We start from the raw sequence: 23,593 nt of genomic DNA, 5'->3' as shown, positions 1-23,593 counted from the left end.
TGACTCCATGGGCACCCGAAATCCTACTAAGAAGTAAAGAAGCTGGCATTTGCAGGTAGGCGAGTAGCAGTCAATGTCCTTGTAGCCCAGCTGAGGCCAGTGAAGCCCTCAGACGTGCAAGCAAGCGACATCCAGGACTCCTCCAAGCTTACTTTTTTTTTATTTTGTTATTTTTTTTTAAAACAGCCCTTTCAGCTGCAGCCTTAACAGTTTAAGATTTACGTTTTTTGTGGGGAAATAAACCATATTTTGCCAGTATGGGAGCTGGGGCTAGCAGCGAGGAGAAGCATTCCAGAGAGCTGGAGAAAAAGCTTAAAGCAGATGCTGATGCAGATGCCAGGACCGTCAAGCTGTTGCTGCTTGGTAAATACTGCCTTTTATTGATACGGGGTCTGTTTATACATTTAAGGGTTTCCATCGCCTTCCTTATCTTCTAAAGGACTGCATGGAGTTTTTTTATGGGCTAAAGCAACAATTGATGCCCATCTCATTCTCCAGTACTTTAGAAACAGGACTAGTCTCTTAGCTTTTATTGATGGTCTATCTTCATCTGAAGAGCTGTGAAACTCAATGGCTAATTCTGCTTTGATATTTTTGTAGGAGTTTGTGACCAGGGTGATCGGTCAGTACGTTATCCCCAGAGCCAAATGCTGCAGGAACATCAACCCTTCCAGGAGCATCTACACATAAACCTAACCTTAATTATTATTATTTGTTGTTTTTACTCCAAAGCGTTTAATTTAACCGTACCCTGAAAGTTACCAGATTGTAAAATAGCTATTCATTGCCTTAGTGGTACGATAAAAAAAATGATTTGCTAGAGAAAAGATGCTATTGGAAATGTGGATGTTCTCGGAGCATTTAGTACCGGACAAAACGACAACCTGCAAGTATGGTCCCCTATCTCAGTACCATGCTGAGCTGTGGTTTGGTTAGAGACGAACTGCCCTATATACAATGAAAGTTCTGAACTAGGAGAGTAAAGCCAATTAAAATAAATAAAAAACAGTATAGGTTATAAGAGGAATGCTGGGGCACGTTATTTAGGTCAGTTGGCTTATTTTGTATCAATCCTGAGATTGAATGAATGTTTTAGCACTCAACTGATTTAATCTCCAGTAGGAGATTAGTGGGACATATTACTTACTACAACATAACTATAGAATGTTTTAATCTTGTTTATTACTAGAGTATTTATCCTGCTGGTAGCCTCATGCTAGCTAGTTTTATGCAGTGTGACTTTGGTTTGCAAGGCAGTTTTTTTTTCATGTATGTTTTTGCTGTGTAATGGAGCTAATATAAATAAAAGTTACTGTCTCGCTTTCAACCTTCACATAGTTATCAGCTCTGCTCGACTTGTTTATAAATGAGGCTGCAACTTGCTTGCAGTAGAAAAACTCATGCCATGATGGTTTTTCTACTGCTGACTGTAGGAGACTGGGATTTAGACGGGGTGATTGGATCAGGGGGAGTTTTAAAAGGATTTAGAGCCAGTGAAAGGCAAAGCAAACAGGGCTTATAAGAGACACATTCACAGAATACAGACAGGGTGGATAATAGCATTGTGTCAGAGTAAAAACAGAGAACCTTAGAACAAGGCTCAAATCTTTTTTAATAGCGGCAAGATGTTTTTTTTTAAAGCACAGGGAAGCATGCAGCAGTAGCTTGGTACTGTGTTTAGATTTATACTGAAAGCTGATCAACAGAGATCTATTTTATATACACATCCCTACTACATATGCTACCATGCAAGAACATACAATACAATATGAATACACAGCTTACTGTAAGGGACGGTGGAAACATTTAAAAAAGTTACACCTAACCGAACCCCTCCCCCCAAAAATAAGATGCAGAAACCATAATTATTTTAAAAAATACCCCCTCTCTCTCTCTAGGTGAGTACAACAGAGGCTTCCAATTTTTTAAAAGCTAAGATGGGCAGGCAAGATATGTGGCTACTGAAGTTTTATAAGCATATAAGCTATGAGACTTCACATAAGATTAAAATAATAAACTGAAACAATTATATGGTTTCCACATAAACGTCCCCTTTATTTAAGCACTCTAACTGGTACATTCAATTCGATTTTACTGTACTTTGCACACAGTGGCACCGTAGTGAAATGCTATTATTGCAGCCACATGCTTGAGGGAATCAGAATTAGATACTGTACAGTCATAACACCCGACATTTGCACTGCACAGATTATCTCCACGTGTACACTTTAACCATCGAGTGCAGTAGTTTAAAACAGTGACATACTGCAGTGAAAGAAAATGAACAAGATACTACAATTTGTGGCCCTGTCCTTAAGAAAAATATTCCTATAATCAAACATTATCTATTAAAACCACACATCTGGTGGATGGTATACTGGCAATACAGCCAAATGTGGATACAATTCTTTGAGAGGTATTTTTCTGATTTCAATATTTTTATGAAGAAGTTCAAAAAGTTTATATGATGTAAGCTATGTGGCAGGCAGGTTACTCATTTTGTGTGAGAGAAAAAGAAAAAAGAGCCAATGTTTTTTATGGCTCTCCAGAGACTTCATATTTATGTACATTCCTCCATTAATCTCTTACAGGTTTTTATAAGCACTTAGTAAATAATTATAGTAAAAGTAAATCAATGGATTCAGGAGACAAACGTTGTGCTTCTCCTATTATCACCTGCAATAGTGCTTTGGTTGCCATGGTTACCTCGCTGGGGTACCCAATCCCAGTTGCTGTTGCATCTCCTCTGTTTTGATTTGAATGTCTCCGAACCAGTGAGAAACCACCCATTGTGACTGAATAAGGCCCAGGAATGACCTGATATAACCAGCCTGGTGTAGCTGCCAGCTTTGATAGCATTCCAACAAATACCTTACAAACATGCCAAGCAGGAAAAAACATATTTGAACACCCCGAAGGAAATGGGAATAGTATTAAAATGTTTTACTCTATACCCACAGATTGTTGATAGCATTTTACACAATGTGGTAACATACTGAGCCTATGTTTAATACAGACATTCCTGTTTGACTATTAATATAAAAATCACACAGTAAGTATCAGATTTGTATAAGTATGAGTAGCTACTAGCATCAAAGGAGGAGTGATGTTGTTTACCTTCCAAAATAAATACATAAAAACACAAACAAACCTAACCACTGAATCAGTGCCAAACAATCCTTCCCCCTGCACATTGCCTTTTTGACTGATGACGTGTATAGTTTTAAAACCCAGTTCTGTCTGCAACACTACACTATTTATTTCAACAATCTTACCCTGGGGTACTCCCCAAGGTAAAATCAAAACAATCTCTATCCAGATAACAGGACTTGTGTAATAGCTGCTACAAAACAAAATCATCAGGTAGTCAGTTGGTGTAATACACGCAACTTTCAGGAGTCAAAACCTGACTTAGACAACTGACCGGCTGTATTTCCTTATAGCTATAAAATGCAATTGTCCACTAGGAACTGGACTAACACTCAGCAAAACCCATTTAATATGGGCCTTTACTTTGAATATCTGGCTCAAGCCTACGGTCAAACAGAGACTAACTAGTAGAGGATGGCTAATACCATTGACCAATCCACTGAACCACCAATCCCCTACAAACACCACAACAATCAGTTGCTGGTATTAGGACAGCCCAGATGTGTCATGCTATAGATGCAGGAATTATTATAGGCACACAGTTATTTTAATGGCACTATTTGTATCCCCAGTAATCCCCAAGATAAAAATGTTACAATGTAATAGTAAAGGGCATTAGCTTTTACTACTACCTAAACCAAAACAGTTAGTTACGTGTTGTTGTAGCTAATACTCACTTAATTGGGTGGGCAAACAGCTTAGTGCGTAACAGAAATGCTTTTGGCTTAGAAGGTTGCGGATTAAATTCTGTTTGTGGTTGATTAATAATATTTATTTTGTTATTTATTTTCTAAAGACATGGCCTTTGAAACTGGGGGCACATACTTGAAACTTTGAAACAGGGGGCCTTCCATGATCCAATTCTGGGTCTCTTAGTTTGAGTATGTGAGAGAAACTGGACCCCTCGCTCTGGAATACTAGGTTTAAATCTGCAAACAATTAAATAAAAAATTATTTATATTATATATATACACACACACACACACACACACACGCACATGCACATGCGATAATGTTATTACAATGGCACGACACATTCTTGAAACAGAACAGTTAAAAAATTACTGACTAAGATTCAATCAGGAACCTCATTCATTTCAGTGATTCATTGTTACCCCCAGTGTACAGCCCATTTAAGCCTGCTTTTGAAAGTGCTCAACAGTAATATCATGGGAAATTATAACAAGGTCAAATCAGGACATGCAGGTGAAAAGCCAACACTAATTTAGTGACTCATTGTATCCACTGCAGTTTAATACGGTGTGAGCCACAAATATGCTGAAGAGATCGCAATGATGTTATCTGATCCGAGTCCTAATTTAAATGGATTAGGACATTGACAGTCAGTTAGCCTTGGGCTTTCCAGAGTCTCTGTACTTTTGTCATACTTGATTCATTGATGTTTTCATTTCTTTTCATCACAAACATATCAAAATGCAACAAGTAAGAAAATGTAAATAAAAACCCCAAAAATACCTGCATCGTAGAGGGCATCCAGAAAGTCCTGTGACCCCCATATTTTTTTCTACAGTGCACTGATATACAAACAACTGAAACGTGTGGAAGAAGGATGACAAATGTATTCATTGCAAGTATTTAACTATTTAGACAATGAGCGCCATCATTTTCATGCCAGATAATAACGTTTGGTGCGACATCTTCCATAGCATGGAGTGACGAGCTGAAATGCATCTGTGACAGCTTGTTTCAGCCTGATTCACCTGCAAATGAAAATAAAACATTAATTGTGGGGAAAAAATCTTGGGGGGAACAGGACTTTGTGGACACCCTGTACATGACTTTACAGTGCTGTTGGTAGACGATGTGCTTCAACAGAGTTGGAGTGTGGACTCCAATAAAATTTTTTTAAAATAAAATCACTTTGTCTGAAACAGAAAAAATAAAACAAAATTACCTTTGACCTTTTAATGTAAACAAATGGTATTTTACTGTAAATGCATGGCTTTCATGTTCTAAGAACAGTTTTTATGATATTGAAGGACAAGAAAATGTTAACAATGTTAATAAACTGAACTGTACAAGTCAAGCATTCCAATTAGCCAACCCAAAACTTCTAATAGTCGTAGGTTTAGTGATGCCTTCAACATTCTATTTTCACTTACCTTCGTCGGCTTTAATAACCTATATTCCAGGTTAGTAAGGATTCCCCAACAACTGGAATCTCACAAAAAAAGCTAACTAAATGTGATCTGAGGAAACAGAATGCATAACCAATAATTTAGTCAAGCCCTTATAAAAATGTACTACAGTAGACCATAGTAGAAGCATAGCACAGTGTAGGAAAGCATGACAGCACATATTTAAGGATGATACATGATAATCACAAAAGCGTATAGAGCCATAAATGCTTTGGGAAACTATTGTGAAGAATGCAACTGGGCAAATTATTTTTTTGTATTATTGTGTTGTGGCTTTAATAGAACATAATTTTGTTTCTTATAGAGAAGGACAGAACAGCAGTTAGACCCTGTAATGTCTAAAGGCCTAAATATGGGTGTTGTTGATGTGTGCGTGTGTGTGTGCACGTGCGTGTTGATGCGCAGAGACTAAAATATCAAGCGGTGCAGATAGGGAATGCCCTCATTACAGAGGCTGCCGTTGAGGCTGGGATCAGGAACACAGAACCCATTGTGCCGGTCTGGTTCGTCCCACGACTGAAATTCTGTTCCCAGTTTATCTGATATTCATTTGGAGACGACTGGAGACAGAGTGGGTGTTTTCTTTTTCATTGCAATCAAGAAAATATTCAAGAGAAAGAAAAGGCAATGATTTTCATTGAGAGATATGCAGCCAGATGTGGTAATGTCTCCCTGTGCCCACCCTCCACTCTGTAATTGAGTCCGGATGTTGTAAATTGTGAAAGTGTATTTCACCAAATCACCCCTATCAAAATGTGCATGTGCCAGCTACTACTTGCAGCAGAAGGAGGTTATAAACAACTTATTGGGGATGCAAAACATATGTATTTTTAAGAAAACATTGTATGGGAAACATAACGTTGAATACAACCTTCCCACAAGTGACATTTCTCTCATCTTCTTATCTGATGAAAAGTCTGCTAATTAGAAAGAAAAGGAGACCACAAACTGCTTCAAAAATAAGAGGCGGGCGCTCCCCACAATAAAGGGATCCTGTACAAAGGACTTTGTGCAGGGTCAGGGAATGTGCCGTGTTGTAATGTACCACACTGGCATCAAACTAAATCAGCCCATTGTTCAAATCCCGACAGAGGTGGACTGTGAGAAGAAAGTAATTAGGGATTGGCTCAGCATCACTCATGCCAAGCTGCCTTATCTTGTTTCAGTCATCTAGTGATATAATGCGGTTGGGATGATCTTGCAGTTCAGTTGTGATCAGCCTTCCAAATAAAAGTAGGATGTGTTCTGCAATGAATCTAAGTATTTCTTTGTAATTGAATATATTTGTGTATAATACTATGTCGTAAATAGGCACATTCATTTAAAATACACACACACTGTATATACATTTCTCATGCTAGAAGTAATCTACTACCTCCTTCTACCCAGGTTAATATAAAGACATACTCACTATGACGACATACCCTCTAAATCAATCCTTTTCAGTCTGAAGGACTATCTCTAGTAGGACATTATCTTCCAAGGCAAGTTAAGGATAGACGGCTTGTCTTCCACTTCAGGCTTCTTCGATCTGGACTTGTCTGCATATACAAAATAAACAAACAAACCAAAAAGCAAGAAAAAAAAAAACCTGGGAGGCAATTCAATGAAAAGACATTGTAAAAAATAAAAACATGCTGTAGTCCTGTAAAAAGCCAAAATGAAACAAACGGGTTTGCATCCCCATCTTGTGGTAGGTTAATGTATTGCCAGTATTGCAGCATACAGCATGTGTTTAACATGTCTTTCGAGTGAAAAGAACTATCACCACCCCCCCCTCATATTTGCTCTTTGCTTCCCCTCTGCAGGTGCTGGTGAATCTGGGAAAAGCACCATTGTCAAGCAGATGAAGTGAGTTTTTTTTTTTTTTTTTTTTTTTTGCTTGTTTGCAACTGTTTGAAATGCATAAAACAGACAAGAATGAACTTCAGCTGCACATTTGTAATGGAAGCTTATGCATACAGCAACCTACAAACACAATGATTTACTACATTGAATATTTATACCAGCAAACCCATATGCCAAAGTAACACTTTACAACAGGAGGCTGTTCATGTGCTCATGTGTGGAATTTATCTACAGTAGTTTGACCATACGGCTCCAGTTTTTTTTTTAAAAACCCACAATGCATTTTAGTTGTCAAGGAGAATGCACTTCAAGTTCTGTTTTGCCCTTGCATCGAATAACAACTCAGGGTACATTCGTTAGGCAGCACCTGTCACACGCACCAACCTCCAACCTACACTACGTAGTGCTTAGGTCACTGTAACAATACAAGCAAACAGCCATGGAAATTGATCAGGTTCCCCATTTTATAAGGAACACACAGCACAGTTGACCTACAATAGTGCAGAAACCATGACTTATCATTGACAGCAATTAACTTACATATTACTTTTTCTGCATTAATACAACTGTATTCAATCTATTCTCAAACAATCATGCTAACTCCATCTTGTTCCCCGACAGAATTATCCATCAAGATGGTTATTCAAAGGAAGAATGCTTGGAGTTTATTGTCATAATCTACAGCAACACCTTGCAGTCTATGATGGCCATTGTGAAAGCCATGACTACCTTAAGCATTGGGTATGGAGACCCTGCTAGACAGGTACGGAAGCTGACACAAGGGGTAGAGCATTCCTTACACCTCAAAAACGATCCTGCACAACATGTAGTCCATCCTAGGATGACTCAACCAAGGTTATGAAGATGTTGTTGAGCTGTGATGCACTGGTGAGGTTGCACTTAGAACACAGCTATCCGTTTTGGTCCCTGCATTACAAAAAGGACATGGAAGCTTGGGAGAGATCCAGCAAACAACAACTAGACTAATTTCAGGGATAGAAGGTAGGAGTTTTGAAGATAGTTTAAGGAATCTTTTTAGTCTGGAACAAAGAAGGGTTTGAATAGAAATGATCAAAGTTAGGCCACTCTTTCAAGGGCAGTACATAGTTTAAAACTACTTTTATATGAAAACAAAATGAATATATTTGCAGGGAGAAATCATTTCAGGACAATACATTTTCTTTAAATGCGGTTTAATCCACTGCATTTCCATGTTTTCATTGTGTCTGCCTGTGTCTCTGCAGGACGATGCTCGTAAGCTGCTGCACTTGGCAGATACCATCGATGAAGGAACCATGCCTAAGGAGATGTCTGACATAATCTCCCGCCTATGGAAGGACTCAGGCATCCAGGCCTGTTTCGAAAGAGCTTCTGAATACCAACTCAATGACTCTGCTGGATAGTATGTACCCCCTGCCTGCCAAAACAAAAGTTATCACTGTATTTAAAAAAAAATAATAATAATAATAACCACTATGAATAGCATAAACATACTGTAAATAATGATTAATTTGCTTATTTAAGAAAAAAAAAAAAGTGTAACTTACATTAACAAGAATAAATTAAATCTAAATTTAAAAAATGCATAACTTAACCTCGGCAGCATCAGTGAAGTCAAAGTGTGAATACATTACAGATAAAGGTACCATACACATACGTACTATCCCAAAGAGTTAGAAGCAGGGGTTGGACAAAACAATATATATTTGGTTAGATCAGCCTATACGAAATTTCCCTAAACACATATTTGAAGTAGATGATGTCTTATAGTATTGTCTCCCTCTTTCTCTTTGAGTTACCTGAATGAAATGGACAGGCTGGTGGCCCCGGGCTACCTCCCCACTGAGCAGGACGTCCTGAGATCAAGAGTAAAGACCACTGGTATCATCGAGACCCAATTTGGTCTGAAAGACCTAAACTTCAGGTTAGAGTCCTATTCCAGTGTATATAGTAAAAACATTTACCTGGGGAAAACACACATATGCAACATATAATACAGAAATAGAAACTGGTAGCAAAGATTACAATAGATTGCATTGCATTTAAAACTTTGACAATTACTCAAAACAAAATCTACTTTCCTTTCTGTTACTGAAACACGGGCAACTACATAATGTAACACAGGGAAATGCACGCAAGACCACACAATTATATATATATAATAACATGATATTAGTACAGCAATCCAGTCTTTGGACAGTTCTATTCAATGACAAGAGTTTCAGTTTTCTAGGATACACCAAGTGGTCTTGTGTCTTCACTATGCTCCTCTCCTGCAGGATGTTCGATGTGGGTGGTCAGCGTTCCGAAAGAAAGAAGTGGATCCATTGCTTTGAGGGGGTCACCTGTATCATTTTCATTGCTGCCCTCAGCGCTTACGACATGGTGCTGGTGGAGGATGATGAAGTGGTGAGGATGAGGAGAATTCAGTAGTGATAGTCCGCCGTCATAATGATTCATCTGAATTGTTGTCCTTTACTCCTTTACTTAATGAACTTTAATCAACGTCCATTAAGTTACATGACCTGGTCTTGTGTGTTGCTCTGACAAAAAAAAATATTATTTACAACAACATGCCTCATAGGTTAACTCCACGTGTACTGTAAAGTGTCCCTCTCTTACCCACTAGAACCGCATGCACGAGAGTCTTCACCTGTTCAACAGTATTTGCAACCACCGTTACTTCGCTACCACCTCCATCGTACTCTTCCTCAACAAGAAAGATGTCTTCACAGAGAAGATCAAGAAGGCTCACCTCAGCATGTGCTTCCCTGATTATGATGGTTAGTAAATTAATCTTTAAAGAAACATCAAGTCACAGTTCACTTTCTGTAGAATAGAAATCTGTTGATACAAGAATGGGTTATGGAATTGGGAAGGTGTTGCTTAGAGGTAAGAGCAGAGGGCCTGGAATGCACTGCAGCCTGAAGCTTAGAGCTAAAGCATTAGGTGGCAGGGTGCCTTAATGGTTAGGGTTGGGGGGGTCTGGGAAGCAGTGTTGCCTAGTGGTCAGAACTGAGGGACTGGAAAGCAATGTGGCCTAGCGTTAGAGCTGGAGGACTAGGTGGCAGTGGGGTATAGTGGTTAGAGCAGGATAACTGAAAGGCAGTACAGTTTAGTGATTCGAGTTGAAAGACAGTGAGGTGGTGCGGCCTTCAGGTTAGAGCTAAAGGTCTAGCCACCTTCTCTAAACTCTACTTTTCTTTGCTAGGCCCAAACACCTATGAAGATGCTGGTAATTACATCAAGTTGCAGTTCCTGGAGCTTAACCTGCGACGAGACATCAAAGAAGTCTATTCCCACATGACCTGCGCCACAGACACGGAGAACGTCAAGTTTGTGTTTGACGCCGTCACCGACATTATCATCAAAGAAAACCTGAAAGACTGTGGTCTCTTCTAAAGCTCTGAGCCAGCCAAGAATCACAACGTGAATGGTAAAAATGCTACTGTAACTCACCCTGCTTTAATAATAATGAAAACCCATTGCTATTAATTCCAAAGCTGTTATGGTAATATTCATAATAGTTCATTTTTAACATACTAATACATCTATAATTATGAGTCTTATAACATTACAGGTATGTTATAACATTAAGGGCATAAAACAAAACATTTATACCTACTGGTAATTGTGACTCTTATTCACACACTGCTGAGGCCAAATGCTCCAGGACCATTCATATTTCCAGAAGCATCTACAATATTCTGTACATAAACCTTAATTATATTATTTTCTTCTGTATAACAATTCCTATTCAAAGCATGGATGTTCCAGGAGGATTTATTACCGGATGAGTCAACAAACGGCCTTTAATTCCAATACGTTTTACTTCTAGTCCACCCACTGCTAATTAATATTTCAATGTCTATGTTCACAGGTATGCAACACCTCTTCCCCATCCACTGCATGAAATAAGTTCCAAGCAGCCTCAGGTTTTAAGAGAACCCAAAGCAGAAGGATCTACAGCTATAATGATGAATCTCAATCGGATACACAGGCACCTGGCTGAAAATGAAAATATATTTTAGTTTGGAATTCTGGCATTTACCACTGTATCGTCTCAGTATATACTCCTTGTAAACTCTTGTAGATGACAGATGCACTGTACAGTATGTGGGGTGTGACAGCACAGGTGCAGCATTAAAAAGATACATTTCTCATTAGTCTGACTAATGAATTTACACCGCAGAGAAAGCTCCACATAGGTAGAACTATTTTATTTTTATTTTTTTTCAGGAATGGTTTAAACAGAGCATTCAATAAGCAGCCAACTGCTACACTTAAAACGTATATTGGTGTTAATTTAGTTTAAATGTGAAACTGGTAGCCATTACATTTAAAACTGGTTTTAAAATGTTCAGCTCTACCTGTGCAAGCACTTGTTTTAAATTAAAGAGATGACATAACAAAATGTGTACAAATTATATTGCATGATATTATGGAGCAAATGTAGTTTTGAAAATATAAAGTGGAGCTGTATTAGAGGTAAATGAATACGATGTATATACTGTGCAGTTAAACTGGCTGAAAAACAGTTAAATGCATATAAGTTATATTACTGTACTTAAGGCGGGTTACAGCTTTACCAGTCAAAACTCATTCTACAGTTATGATGACAGTTTTAAATAGCTTGGAACTATGTATATTGAAATGATGTAAATCTATTCATTAAAACTAAATAAAAAGTCCCACTACCTTTGATCATGTCTTTTGTGTTGACAGATTAAGACAAATATATTTAATTTAAGACGTGCTTGTTTAGTATTATTGTTTGCTCCTGTTCACTTTCAGCGATTGCAGCCACATATGTTTTATTTCGTAAACCTGATATAATGGTAACCTGTACTTGGCACCAAATGAAATAAATCTGAATAAGAAAAAAAGTGAATAAAACATGTTTTGAAAACAGAACTCTTCCCTCCCATTATCTCACTGCTTAGCTTTCCTCCAGGTACCTTGTTATTATTCCTCAACCACTTTGACACTTTAGAAGATAACTTTGCCTTATTAGAAACGCTCATCGTAACCAATAAAAAGTATTTTGCTAAAATAAACACTGCTTACTTTTTTTTCTTCTAATTAATCGATGATTTAGGTAGTACAGAATGATACTTTTGAATACCATACTTCTTAAAAGAAAATATTTGTTCAAATGTGAGAGGTTTGTGTGTTTACAAAATGTGGAACAAAAGACAACTACCTTTCTTCATACATGCTTTTACAGATGTATTAGCTGTTAAATATATTTGATACTTCTAACATTCATTGTGCAGTTTTAGATGCCATGCAGCTATATGTAGGGACACACAGTAGCATAATAATGACTTCTGTTAAATTAATATATAATATCATTGCATTTTCTACACTCATTTCACATCTATTGTATATGGTGCTGCAAAGCAAATATGTACAGTACAATACATATTTGATAGATTGTGTAACAGAAGAGAAGACAGCAAATTAACCCAAATAATACCAGGGGTCACTGTAGTGATCTTTGACCAGAAGTGGACAAAATATAAGCAAGCGTATGGTCTAAATGCCCACTCAGGTTCACTGATCCTGCACACCAGTTCATCCAGCTTGAGTCACAACAGTAAAATTTCAGTGCCATTTCCTATAACATTGAATTACTTCTTTTCAGTCATTTGAAGAGGGACACAGGTAATGCAATACAACTGCCCATAAATAGTACATCTTTTAAATACTGTTATATATTTTAGTACATATTTTAAATATGTTATTTGTAGAATGAACACTAATTGAGCAAGATTCCTCATGATCAGGGGATTGGGTCTCGTTCACAGGATCCGTTCTACACATTGAAGATCGCACTCACATTCAGTTGGACAAGCCCGTGTTACGTGTAGGAGAGCAAGTTGATATCATAGCAGCCATCCACCTCAAAGAAAATAAAAAAAGACTTAAGTCAGAAACGGCGTTTCCACTTTAACAATAAATGTCAGAATACATACTTTACAAGCACATCTATGACAGAATTTTCTCAGGACAGCTTCCCTCGATAGCTTTCTTTTCTCAAAGAATATTATATAAATGTGTGCATTTATTAGGCTATTTGATATTATCCTAATCTTGGACAACAACATGTTTCATGTTACATGTGTACAGACAAAGAAATCCTCTTTCAACCAGTTCTTACACGATGACATAGCCAGGTTCAAGTGTACATAATCAGGTTCAAGTGGCATAACATACCAGTATCCACACCCTCATTATTTTAACAAAGAACAGAGTGGCCATCAGCCTGACACTCACATCAAATCGGCCAACGCGTGCGCTTGTCTGATTGGTCTGCATCACTTCTGTTAAGGCCCACATCTGCTGGATGCAGGACGACACTTTCTCTGGGTCAGGAAGTCCCTAAAACCACAGCACAGAAAATATAAGATAAAACAACATGCTTAATTCCTCAGAATTATTGGAACTCTAGAATGTATAGGCTCCTTTTGGAATCTGACTGTCAAGCACATCATTAAATCAAGTTTGACTGACAAAAACACCAAGCAACACCTCTTAATGAAAATACACAATCTCCATCTAACTATGTCTGCTACTCACAGGGAACAGGTGTGCAAATATACTATTCAGTGTTGTTACCGACTGCCAATATTTCCTGTATATGACTGTATTGTATTTAATTTAACAACACGTTGACAGCAGTCCACAAGAATGTGATCAAATGTGTATATCTGTATTGTGATACATTTGCAAACAGCAGAGGGCATTTCAGCATCATGTTTTCTTTATATCAATTTGCATGTCACTCCAATACATATACTGCCAGATGTTGTAAGAACTGTAATTACAAATCAAAGCGTTGAGGGAGGGCAGAGTGTTTGGAGGGGGGCAGGTTAATTGTTACACCCTGGTGTACCAGCTGAACTTCCTTTAAAAATACATGCTTCCATTTGAGGCTAGAGTGGTGCTGTGTGGTCCAGTGGTTAAAGAAACAGGCTTGTAACCAGGAGGTCTCCGGTTCAAATCCCAGCTCAGCCACTGACTCATTGTGTGACCCTAAGCAAGTCACTTAACCTCCTTGTGCTCTGTCTTTTGGGTGAGACGTTGTAAGTGACTGCAACTGATGCATAGTTCACACACCCTAGTCTCGTATCTTGTAAAGTGCTTTGTGATGGTGGTCCACTACGAAAGGCGCTATATATATATATTTTTTTTATATATATATATTTTTTTTAACTTTAATAGGTCACCAGGATGGGATGATTGAAAGACAAAATGAAATACGTGACATTTTATACCCACCAAGTTGCTCTTTTACAGATAAGGTCAAATTTGAAACTAATGAAGAAAAAATCTTGGAATAAATGTAAGACAAATGTAACCTAAAAGTAATGGTGTTCAAATATATTTAAGTTCCACTCTACAGCGTAACACCTATAGCTTAAGAACCATGTAACCAATGACTATGAGTTTAGTTACCTGTTTAGTGACAAATAACTCCTGTAGTGAGAAGTGGAATCTGGTAACAGTATACAGTGCTTGGACAGATCTCCACCCTAAACCTACCTGTACAGTATAAACTACTGCTGCACAAACCAATAATCTGATTATTCGAACTGAGATCTCTGCAGAAATCATGTGCTCACAATCAGGTAAGGGACATTGGTGTTGAAAGGGCTAATTTACCATTCAAAGTGAAACAAGTGAAGAAGCAGCTGCATGGATTTGTGATGATTGCTGCTTTTCTGAGCACAGAACAGCAATCCACACAAATCCAAGCAGCTTTCTTCAGCTGTTTCACTTGAAATGGTAAATTAGCCCAATCAACCCCTATGACGCCCAGCTGTGGAGAGCCCTGATCCAAATAATCACTTTGTACAGCTCAGATTTCAACATTTCTGTAAGTGTAAGAGTTTCAGTGCAACATCTGTATATAAACTGGTCACAAGGCACAATTTGTTTGGCACATCTTAAAATCTTAAATGCTTACAGCTTGTAGATTCATGGGCTGTTCCACAGGTGTTAAGTTGGAAAACCAAGATGAACTTTTCTTCTCTGAATTCTGGAGAAAAATACAATAAATCACACATATTATTTGCTGACTTAGGGGAAACAAAACACTGTCAAAACTAAAAAGTTGTGTGTTTCTTCTTCCAGGTTTCTGTGTTCTTAAATATATAAGTTCCTAAAACAATGTCATACACCTTTATATTTATATGCCATGTTATCACTGATGCTCCTTTTCCTTTGGTTCCTACTTGCATTTTATACCCTAATATAAAGATTTTTTTTTAAAACAACACTACAGAAAAAAAGTTGACGCAACTTGCACGTACAGTACTCACTGTTGCATTTCAAACTCAGCGACAGCAAAGGTACCAGATTGCTCAAGTGTTGTATTATGTGCACATCCTGAATTAACAAAAAAACAAGTGAAGAACCAAAAAAAGATATAAAACGGGGAGAAGTTATTCTTAATGGTGACCAAATTTTACCACCAAAATGAGTTTTTTTTTTTTTTTTTTTTAATGATAATTGTGATGCATGTCAAAAGAAAAAGGCCAGAATACTTGAACTTTACACATTAGATGAGACCCTGTAGGCCTACAAGGAACTTTGATAAAAAATAAAAATAAACTAGAAAGAGACGAGAACATGAATGGGGTATTTTTAATGAGAACATATCCGGTATCCCAAGTAAAGTCCAAATCCTTCTTTTATGTATTTTCTAATAGAAAAGAAGCACAATGAGAGCATACAGCGAGTCAGTGAGGCAAACATTTAAGATATTAACAGTTAATTCCCAATAGGAATGTCTGTGGTACTTCAGTAACAAAATATAAATAGATTACATTCATGAACAGACATCAAAAGAATTTCATAGAATATATGTGAGAATTAAACTGCTGCCAAATATCGCTATACTACATGCTTGACAGTGTAAGCTTAATAAATGACTTTCTTGTAGATTCTTCTCCCCCCCCCCCCCCCAGGTATCTATCTGGCTTTAAACATAATTTCTAAGCACTGGTGTCAGCCATATTACATAAAGGTTATTGGATGTGCTGTAGCAGGCCTGCGTGGTTATAAAATGCAAAAGGACCCAAACCATGGCACTAAGTCTACGGTGTGCTGTTGGCTATATTGCTTCTTTTCTATTACTCCATCAAATTTAACCAACAGTGTACAACACAGAACAGTATGAACCCCAAGATTGATTTCAATCGATGTCTCCATGGGGTTAACCTAACAGATATATTGTGTCAAACTAACATTTGGAATTCTTTATTCAAATTGTTTTATGGGGGTGGGGGGAGGAATGTCAAGTTTTCTTCACAGAAGTTTTTCAAATGACAGTTTTCCCATTACTATAGAAAGTTGGCAATATTATATGGACAAGGTATGACCGAAGCAGTTTCCAATCATAGGTTACAATTAGACAGTTTATGCTGTTTGATTGGTCTGTGCCGTATGGCATTTGGTAGGTCTGTGTACAAGTTATGACAAAATCCAAAGAAGGCATTATATGTTTTACAGTCCTCTTGGAAGGCAGACAACTGTTAGACACCCCCTGTCTGCTAAACCCTTTTTTATCTGGTCATCTACATGGCATTTTCGATATTAATGTGTACATACCTATTATACAGACTGCTATTGCATTCTAGTCCACTAAAGTGAATGAACCACCATGAAAAACCATGTTTCCTAAACTTCATTTACAGGGTTTGCTGAGCTGTCTACTTTGTTTTCCTCCATTTTAATCTAGGATACACTTGCAGGTAGTTGATGACACTTTTCATACTATATGAACTTACCAACAGTACTGTATTTATTACTGTAATATACAACATCCAGATTACCAACCTCAGTGCCACACTCCGTAATTTTAATGTCTTCCAGGGTGAAGTTTAGCCACACTGAAGAAGGCTGTCTCAGAATTAGACGGACTGAAGTCACGTTATCTGGCTCCATTAGCATCTAGTAGGCAAAGCACAATACAGGACTGATATGCTACCTCATCACACTAGAAGAGTGCAGTACAAATAGAACACTGCCTACAGTTTCATGGGGAACACAAATTAAATACATAAAAAAAAAACAGTGACCTTGACCCTGTGACTATGTCCTAAACCATGGTCCTAAAGTTACAAATGAATAAAACATGTTCACTCAGTATAATACAGTACTGTCAATCCACTTTACAAGATTACCCTTAAATATCCATATACAACCATGCATGCTTTTATGGTGTATATCAATTCATCATCTAGGTCAAAATGAAATCAAAATAGATGAACGCATGGTATTCTTCAAAAGAATCAGACCGTGAGGCTGCCTCTGATTTTCAAAACAGTTGAAGCTGCATAAAATATTTATCACACTTATTTCTAGTCCATGTTTTTGTCTTCCCATCAGGGTTTTATTCTCTCAGGAACTGACATCAAAAGACGGGGTGGAAAGTTAAGACATTTTTTTTACTTTATGGATGAGCTGGATCAGGCAGCTCCCTGCCACCTGATGGGCAGATGGAATGTTTGACATCCTGTCTTCAACACAATGATTTGCAGGTACAGGAGACACCGCTTACCACTAAAAACATGTGCTGCACACAGATTGAATGCTTCTACACAGGCAAACAAACAGGATTGTGTGCATGTGTGAAATAAATGTAGCATTTTGAAACTACAGCATGCATTCATATTGCCAACTAAAGAAAATTTATTAATCTCTATTATCCAAACTAGAGATCGATGAAGGAGGTAATGGAGAGTAACACAACTAAACTGAATGCAGAAACAGAGTACATCTTTCACAAAATGTTTGACAAAGCTTTGTTTTTATGCCGTTGAGAAATGGGACGTTTCAGAATGTTTTACAGGTAGCAGGGCAGATTCAATAAAATATGCAAATGTGGCATTTAGACCTGTTCAGAACATTAATAAAAAGTGAACAAATATTATTAGGATCCCCTCCATTCATTCCCACTGCCAGCAGTTCCCAAACTCCTTCACAATGTTGCTTATTGAAAGCTCTGCTGTGTCTTGGACATACCTGCTGTCTGTAGATGGAGAAGTAGTCCTGCGAGCCTTCCTCGGTGTGCGGGTTGGGCATGAGGCAGTGATTACGCAGGCAGGTAACCCACTGAGCTCCACTTTCTGGAGACTCTGGGTCCACTTTCTGAAGTCGCACATTTAAAAAGGCAGTGTAATAATTCTTGAAGGAGATCTCATGCAACTAAGGAGAAAAACAAGCCTTTCTATGAACTCAAGTTTTATTAAAACATTTCTTAAAGCAAATTGAACAAGATAAAAACCTTTGTGGCAAAACAGGTTTGCCACCTGATTTAGGGGGTCTTACAGTACACATGTAAAAATGTAGTCTTTATAACAGGGTATTCAGTTAAATTTCCCTTGCTTTCACACATTACAGTGTCATTCTTTCAGTCTACAGTAATATTCACCTTGTATTCTTACCTTCTGGCCATTAAAAAAATTATTACTACTTTTAGTATGTTTTGATACACAATGAAATGTTTTGCCCCAGGCCAATCGTTTGATTTTCTGAATGAAAGCATTTTTTTTTTTTTCTTTATTTTCTTATTTATGACTGATTTATTTAAGTCTAAAAGTACTGAAGTCAGTAGACTAATCCTAGGAGATCTACCATTCTATATCAAAACAAAACAATGGCATTATCTTCACTTTCTAAAGGACAAAATACATATTTTAATTACACAGAATTTGCTGCCAACCAAGGTGTCCTAATGTATTTTTAATCTTACAAATCTGTTCAATAAATCTTAAAATCGGTGGTCCTGCTCTGTTTGTACTGCGTGTCTCTGGCACAAACAAGGTTACCCACATCAGACCACAGGTTATATTTCAGGGAATCCAGAAAGATAAGAGCAGCAGTGTGGAGTAGTGGTTAGGCCTCTGGACTCCTGACCGGAGGGTCATGGGTTCAATCCCTGGTGGGGGGACACTGCTGTCGTACCGTTGAGCAAGGTACTTTACCTAGATTGCTCCAGTAAAAACCCAACAGAGACTCGGGTGTGTGAATTATGCATCAGCTGCAGTCACTTACAACTACATCTCACCCGAAAGACAGAGCACAAGGAGGTTAAGTGACTTGCTCAGGGTCACACAATGAGTCAGTGGCTGAGGTGGGATTTGAACTGGGGACCTCCTGGTTACATGCCCTTTTCTTTAACCACTGGACCACAGTATGGGTAATTGTATGTTTTTTTTTTTTTTTTTTTTTAAAGTGTAAAAATATAATGTAATAGTATGTAAAAATAATGTGATATCTTGTAACAATTGTAAGTCACCCTGGATAAGGGCGTCTGCTAAGAAATAAAACAAATAATAAATAAAAAAATAAGCACTACCTTATCTGTATACTGAAGGATAATCATTGTTAAACTGCAGTCCAGCTGGGTAGCAGAGCACTTTCTAATTACACACTCAGATAACTCCCCATTCATTATATCAGTAAGCCTGACTCACTTATGAGCTTCAAAACTATATATGTATGTGACCTGACATTCACAAAAGATGTTGTACAAGTGAATTTTGATGTATTTTATGTTGATTGTCTATACTGTATCTAGGCAGCCTTGGTCTCAATATACTCCTCCAGTGGCAAAATAACAGGATAGTTGATGCCACTTACATTCACACTCTGTGGGAAGGCAACATCAATTACGAAAACACCTGGCCTTGCTGTGTCTGTCTTTACATCCCCAATCTGCAGGGCCACGGGGGTCTTAACTGTGCAGGCTAGGACGTTATCACACATACTTAAAGGAATCTAGGAAACAAATCAGAGTAACATTTTCAAAAGGGGTTAGCAACGCATCTGCCCAGCAGATACTTTGGTTCAGGAAAATGTATTCAATCTGATTATTTTTTTATTCATGCAAAGGTGGAACCCCACTACTAACCCACTTAAAACATTCATGTGATAACTTTTGATGTCCTCTAATTTAAAGTGAACACATACAGATTCATTCTTTCTTTACTTGTGATGCATCAAAAGAAACATATCACTTATATTTGAGCATCAAAAGAAACTCACTTATTTGGATAAAATTCACTAGATGTGATCGAAAAATGACAAACCGTTTTAGCGCAGGTGCAGTGACTTTTTATTGTGCGGATTAACAATTGACACCATGAAGATGCTGCAATCTTGGGCAGGTGTTGTGACTCTTGGTCTCCCAGTTCGTGGCCTGTCATTGTCAGTGTGTCTGGTTATACCGTCTCGCCAGGTTTGAATTTGCTGGCTGTGAGCACCCAAGACGGCGAGCCACAACACGCTGTCCTAGTCCAGCCTCCAACATGCCAATTGCACGAAGGCGCTGCTCTCGACAGACGTGGCATATTGTGATTTTCTTTATTGCTTTTATTCAAGCTTGCAATTCAACAGCTCACATCACTCCATATCCAGTGTCCAATCAACTGTCTCACTAATTATTTTATTTATTTATTTATTTATTTCTTTCTTAGCAGACGCCCTTATCCAGGGCGACTTACAATCGTAAGCAAATACATTAACTGTTACAATACAAGTAATACAATAAGAGCAAGAAATACAATAACTTTTGTGATTCAGTGCATATGCTTCAGTCATAGTCACTCAAGCGTGTCATGGTCAAGGATGAATGATCAAGTGATTAAAAAGAAACCCAAAACATTTTATCCATCATTTATATACTGGTACCTTATTTATTTTATTTCAATTTTTAAATAAATGTGTTAATAGTGATAAGTTTATTTTGATGCTCGATATATAAAAAGGGCATTTTTGTGCAGCCTTATTACTTTACACACCCTTATCAGACAAAATCTTGTCTATTTTAATGGTGCAAATAGATACAGGTCGTAAGCCACCCTAGAATTTAGGAACCTGGTTTATTGCCTGCAGTGCATTTAATAATTGAGTTAACAAAAAGAAAGAAAGAAAGAAAGAAAGAAAGAAAGAAAGAAAGAAAGAAAGAAAGAAAACCAAGAACAAGTAACAACTGTGACAATTATAGTTTGTTATGAATACATAATTATCACTGCCTTGTTAAACCTGATGCACATTTGGACGCAGAGTGCAAAGGACCTAAAAATCTGCTATGCAGACCACTGCTTTCTAGCTGTTATAATTGGAAGATGGGTATTAGAAAGATATTTATGAGGGAACATGGCAAGGAAACACTGTTGAGCAATGCTGATTGCTCACTGACTAGTCAGTACGTAAAAAAAAAAAAAAAAAAAAAAAAAGTGAATGCCAGTGTTAAATCCTGTAAATTGTTAGTGTGATTAATTAGAATCAACCTATTTCAATAAGGGTTAGAAGATGACAAATAAACATTTTGATGGAATTATAAATACAACATGTGTACCTCCACAGACCAGACAGTGACTAGTAAGTTACGGCAAGATCAGATGCATGCACCTGCTCCGATACTCATCTTCCCATTAAAACACACAGAAAACAGCAATCTGCACAGCTAGACAGTGTTTCCTTGCCATCTTCCATCATAGAAATGTTTCTAATACCCATCTTCCCAGTAAAGACATCTTTCTACTTTAAACGTGTTAAACCCAGTATTCTGAATACTGAAAGCAGTGGTTTAAATGCATCTTTTCTATAAATAATAAATTTGCCCGCACAGAATATTTTAAAAGCCATCTTCAATTTAAAAACAAATTAAATTTTTTTTTTTTTTATTTGCACTGCCATCTAGAGTTTGGCGGAGTCATTGCAGCCAGTCATCCAAATCGCCCTACGACCTTAAAAAGCTGTCACTAACTGCATGGAATTATTATTATGATTACGCATGAAACAAATGCACTTTAATATCATTCCACTCTGTAAAATATTATATCCAAAACCAGATCATTTTAAATTACAAGAATGAATAACCTCGGTGCAAATTTATAATTGTGAACATGCATTGTTACTTACATTCCGTATGACCTCGTTTTATAATGTATATTTGCAGTGGAAATGAAAAAGCGTTTATTGTTGTGCAATGCACTCACTAAATCAACGATGAAAAGTATTCATACAGTAAAACGACATATATATATATTTTAAACTGAGAAAACAAACGCTGTTTTTGAATGAAAAGCCTGCGAGAGCTTCCTCTTGTATTCAGCTTCCTGTCTGCAACCATGGCGACCTGGTGCTTTTTTTAAAGGCACAGGACACACAATTGAGCCACCTTTCAAAGCATCTAACATACAATTAATGAATGACCCAATCAACATTTAAGATGTCCCATTTAACAATGCACTACAGTGTAATGTTGAATACACACTTGATGTGAATAGGTTACAGGCCTATGGTTAGGTCTGTAACCTAATCTGCAGTTTAGCTGTCGCATTATAACACAGGGTATAATTTAAGACTCACTGAAGGGGTATTTGCTTGTAAATTCATGCTGGCATGACATACCGCACAAGTTTAATGTGTTGTAGGTCCCTCTTTCCTAGCAGTGACATCACTAGCTATAAACAATTGAAAAGGCTGGCATTTGAAAGTAAATTTGTCTTCCATATTAAACCCCTAAAGAGATTTGAGCCATAATGTGAATAAGGGTTGACTAAAAAAAATGACTTAACAACGTTATCAGTAATGTTGTCATGGCTACCAAAACATGGAGAGGAACCAGTTTGGACTTGTCTAAATTCTTAGGGGTTCTTTTTTTTTTAAACACATCTAAACAGCTGCAGATTAAAATACTGCTGCCCTTTAACTGTATATTAATCCCACTGGTATTCTCCCCTAAGGATGATTTTATTCATTTAAGGTACTAAATGAAAGCTAGGTGTGTCATGTCAATGCTTGGCTTAGCTCAGCTTTATAGTGTAAATAAGTCAAATGTATAATGGCAGCAGGCATGTGTGTATGTGTGTGTATAATATACAGTATATATATATATATTATTAGCAAAGCCACAGCTGTGTCCAATGTCAATACTGGAGTTATCTACTAGACAATAGAAACACAATTGGACTCTAGTGGGTTGCATCTAAGTGGCATTGAAGACTTTGCAATCCAAATCACCACACAATTGTTGTATTTGTTTAAAGTAGTTTAATAAACAGCTCTTGATTCTGGATGGGTTTTAAGTGAAGACATTGTTCCTCAGGTAAGTGACGTAACCAATTGCACAGCAGGGTCCTAAAGGGAAGCCGCTGGCTTAGTCTGGCTCAGTCTGTTTATATTTCCTAAGAGAGACTTCTACTATTATGTTGAATAACACATCCCCTGGAAGATAAAAAATACAGAGGAATTGAGATGTTTATTTAAGACTTGAAATGTAATTATTTCTCGCCACAGGGAACTTTTCAGCAGGAAAGTTTGTAACAAAAATATAATAGACTGGCAACTTGTGCTGTTCAAGTGGAGCAAATTATATATAATTAATACCCCACTGCTACCATCTTATTATCACT

The 23,593-nt window shown here is 37.4% G+C and overlaps 2 protein-coding genes across 2 annotated transcripts; one reads left to right on the top strand and one right to left on the bottom strand.

The window, feature by feature from the left end:
- The first annotated feature begins 40 nt into the window (after window positions 1-40).
- LOC117414153 (guanine nucleotide-binding protein G(t) subunit alpha) lies at window positions 41-11,859 on the top strand. Its single transcript, XM_034023915.3, has 9 exons — window positions 41-363; window positions 7,118-7,160; window positions 7,779-7,920; window positions 8,402-8,559; window positions 8,953-9,081; window positions 9,437-9,566; window positions 9,787-9,940; window positions 10,369-10,593; window positions 11,038-11,859. The coding sequence occupies exons 1-8, from the start codon at window positions 258-260 to the stop codon at window positions 10,557-10,559; spliced, it is 1,053 nt and encodes a 350-aa protein (XP_033879806.1). The 5' UTR covers window positions 41-257; the 3' UTR covers window positions 10,560-10,593; window positions 11,038-11,859.
- A 136-nt stretch (window positions 11,860-11,995) lies between these two features.
- nicn1 (nicolin 1) lies at window positions 11,996-22,315 on the bottom strand. The gene is made up of 7 exons (XM_034023916.3): window positions 22,098-22,315; window positions 19,812-19,949; window positions 18,192-18,374; window positions 17,004-17,117; window positions 15,130-15,201; window positions 13,437-13,541; window positions 11,996-13,062 (listed from the first exon to the last, which is right to left on the bottom strand). The coding sequence occupies exons 2-7, from the start codon at window positions 19,935-19,937 to the stop codon at window positions 13,021-13,023; spliced, it is 642 nt and encodes a 213-aa protein (XP_033879807.2). The 5' UTR covers window positions 19,938-19,949; window positions 22,098-22,315; the 3' UTR covers window positions 11,996-13,020.
- Window positions 22,316-23,593: the final 1,278 nt, after the last annotated feature.

Source organism: Acipenser ruthenus, chromosome 25, assembly GCF_902713425.1.
Source record: "Acipenser ruthenus chromosome 25, fAciRut3.2 maternal haplotype, whole genome shotgun sequence".
Lineage (NCBI taxonomy): Eukaryota > Metazoa > Chordata > Actinopteri > Acipenseriformes > Acipenseridae > Acipenser > Acipenser ruthenus.
Note: the sequence above shows the minus strand (reverse complement) of the source record. Positions and strands in the feature narration are given on the sequence as shown.

What these genes read in the sequence shown, in the direction of transcription:
- LOC117414153 (XM_034023915.3), top strand. Translation starts at nt 258, where the DNA reads ATGGGAGCTGGGGCTAGCAGCGAGGAGAAGCATTCCAGAGAGCTGGAG. An exon ending in TGGTGGAGGATGATGAAGTG is followed by an intron (nt 9,567 to 9,786) that starts GTGAGGATGAGG and finishes CTTACCCACTAG; the next exon opens with AACCGCATGCACGAGAGTCT. An exon ending in GTGCTTCCCTGATTATGATG is followed by an intron (nt 9,941 to 10,368) that starts GTTAGTAAATTA and finishes TTTCTTTGCTAG; the next exon opens with GCCCAAACACCTATGAAGAT.
- nicn1 (XM_034023916.3), bottom strand. Translation starts at nt 19,937, where the DNA reads ATGTGTGATAACGTCCTAGCCTGCACAGTTAAGACCCCCGTGGCCCTG. An exon ending in TCTCCATCTACAGACAGCAG is followed by an intron (nt 17,118 to 18,191) that starts GTATGTCCAAGA and finishes TTTGCCTACTAG; the next exon opens with ATGCTAATGGAGCCAGATAA. An exon ending in AGCCCATGAATCTACAAGCT is followed by an intron (nt 13,542 to 15,129) that starts GTAAGCATTTAA and finishes CTGTGGTTTTAG; the next exon opens with GGACTTCCTGACCCAGAGAA.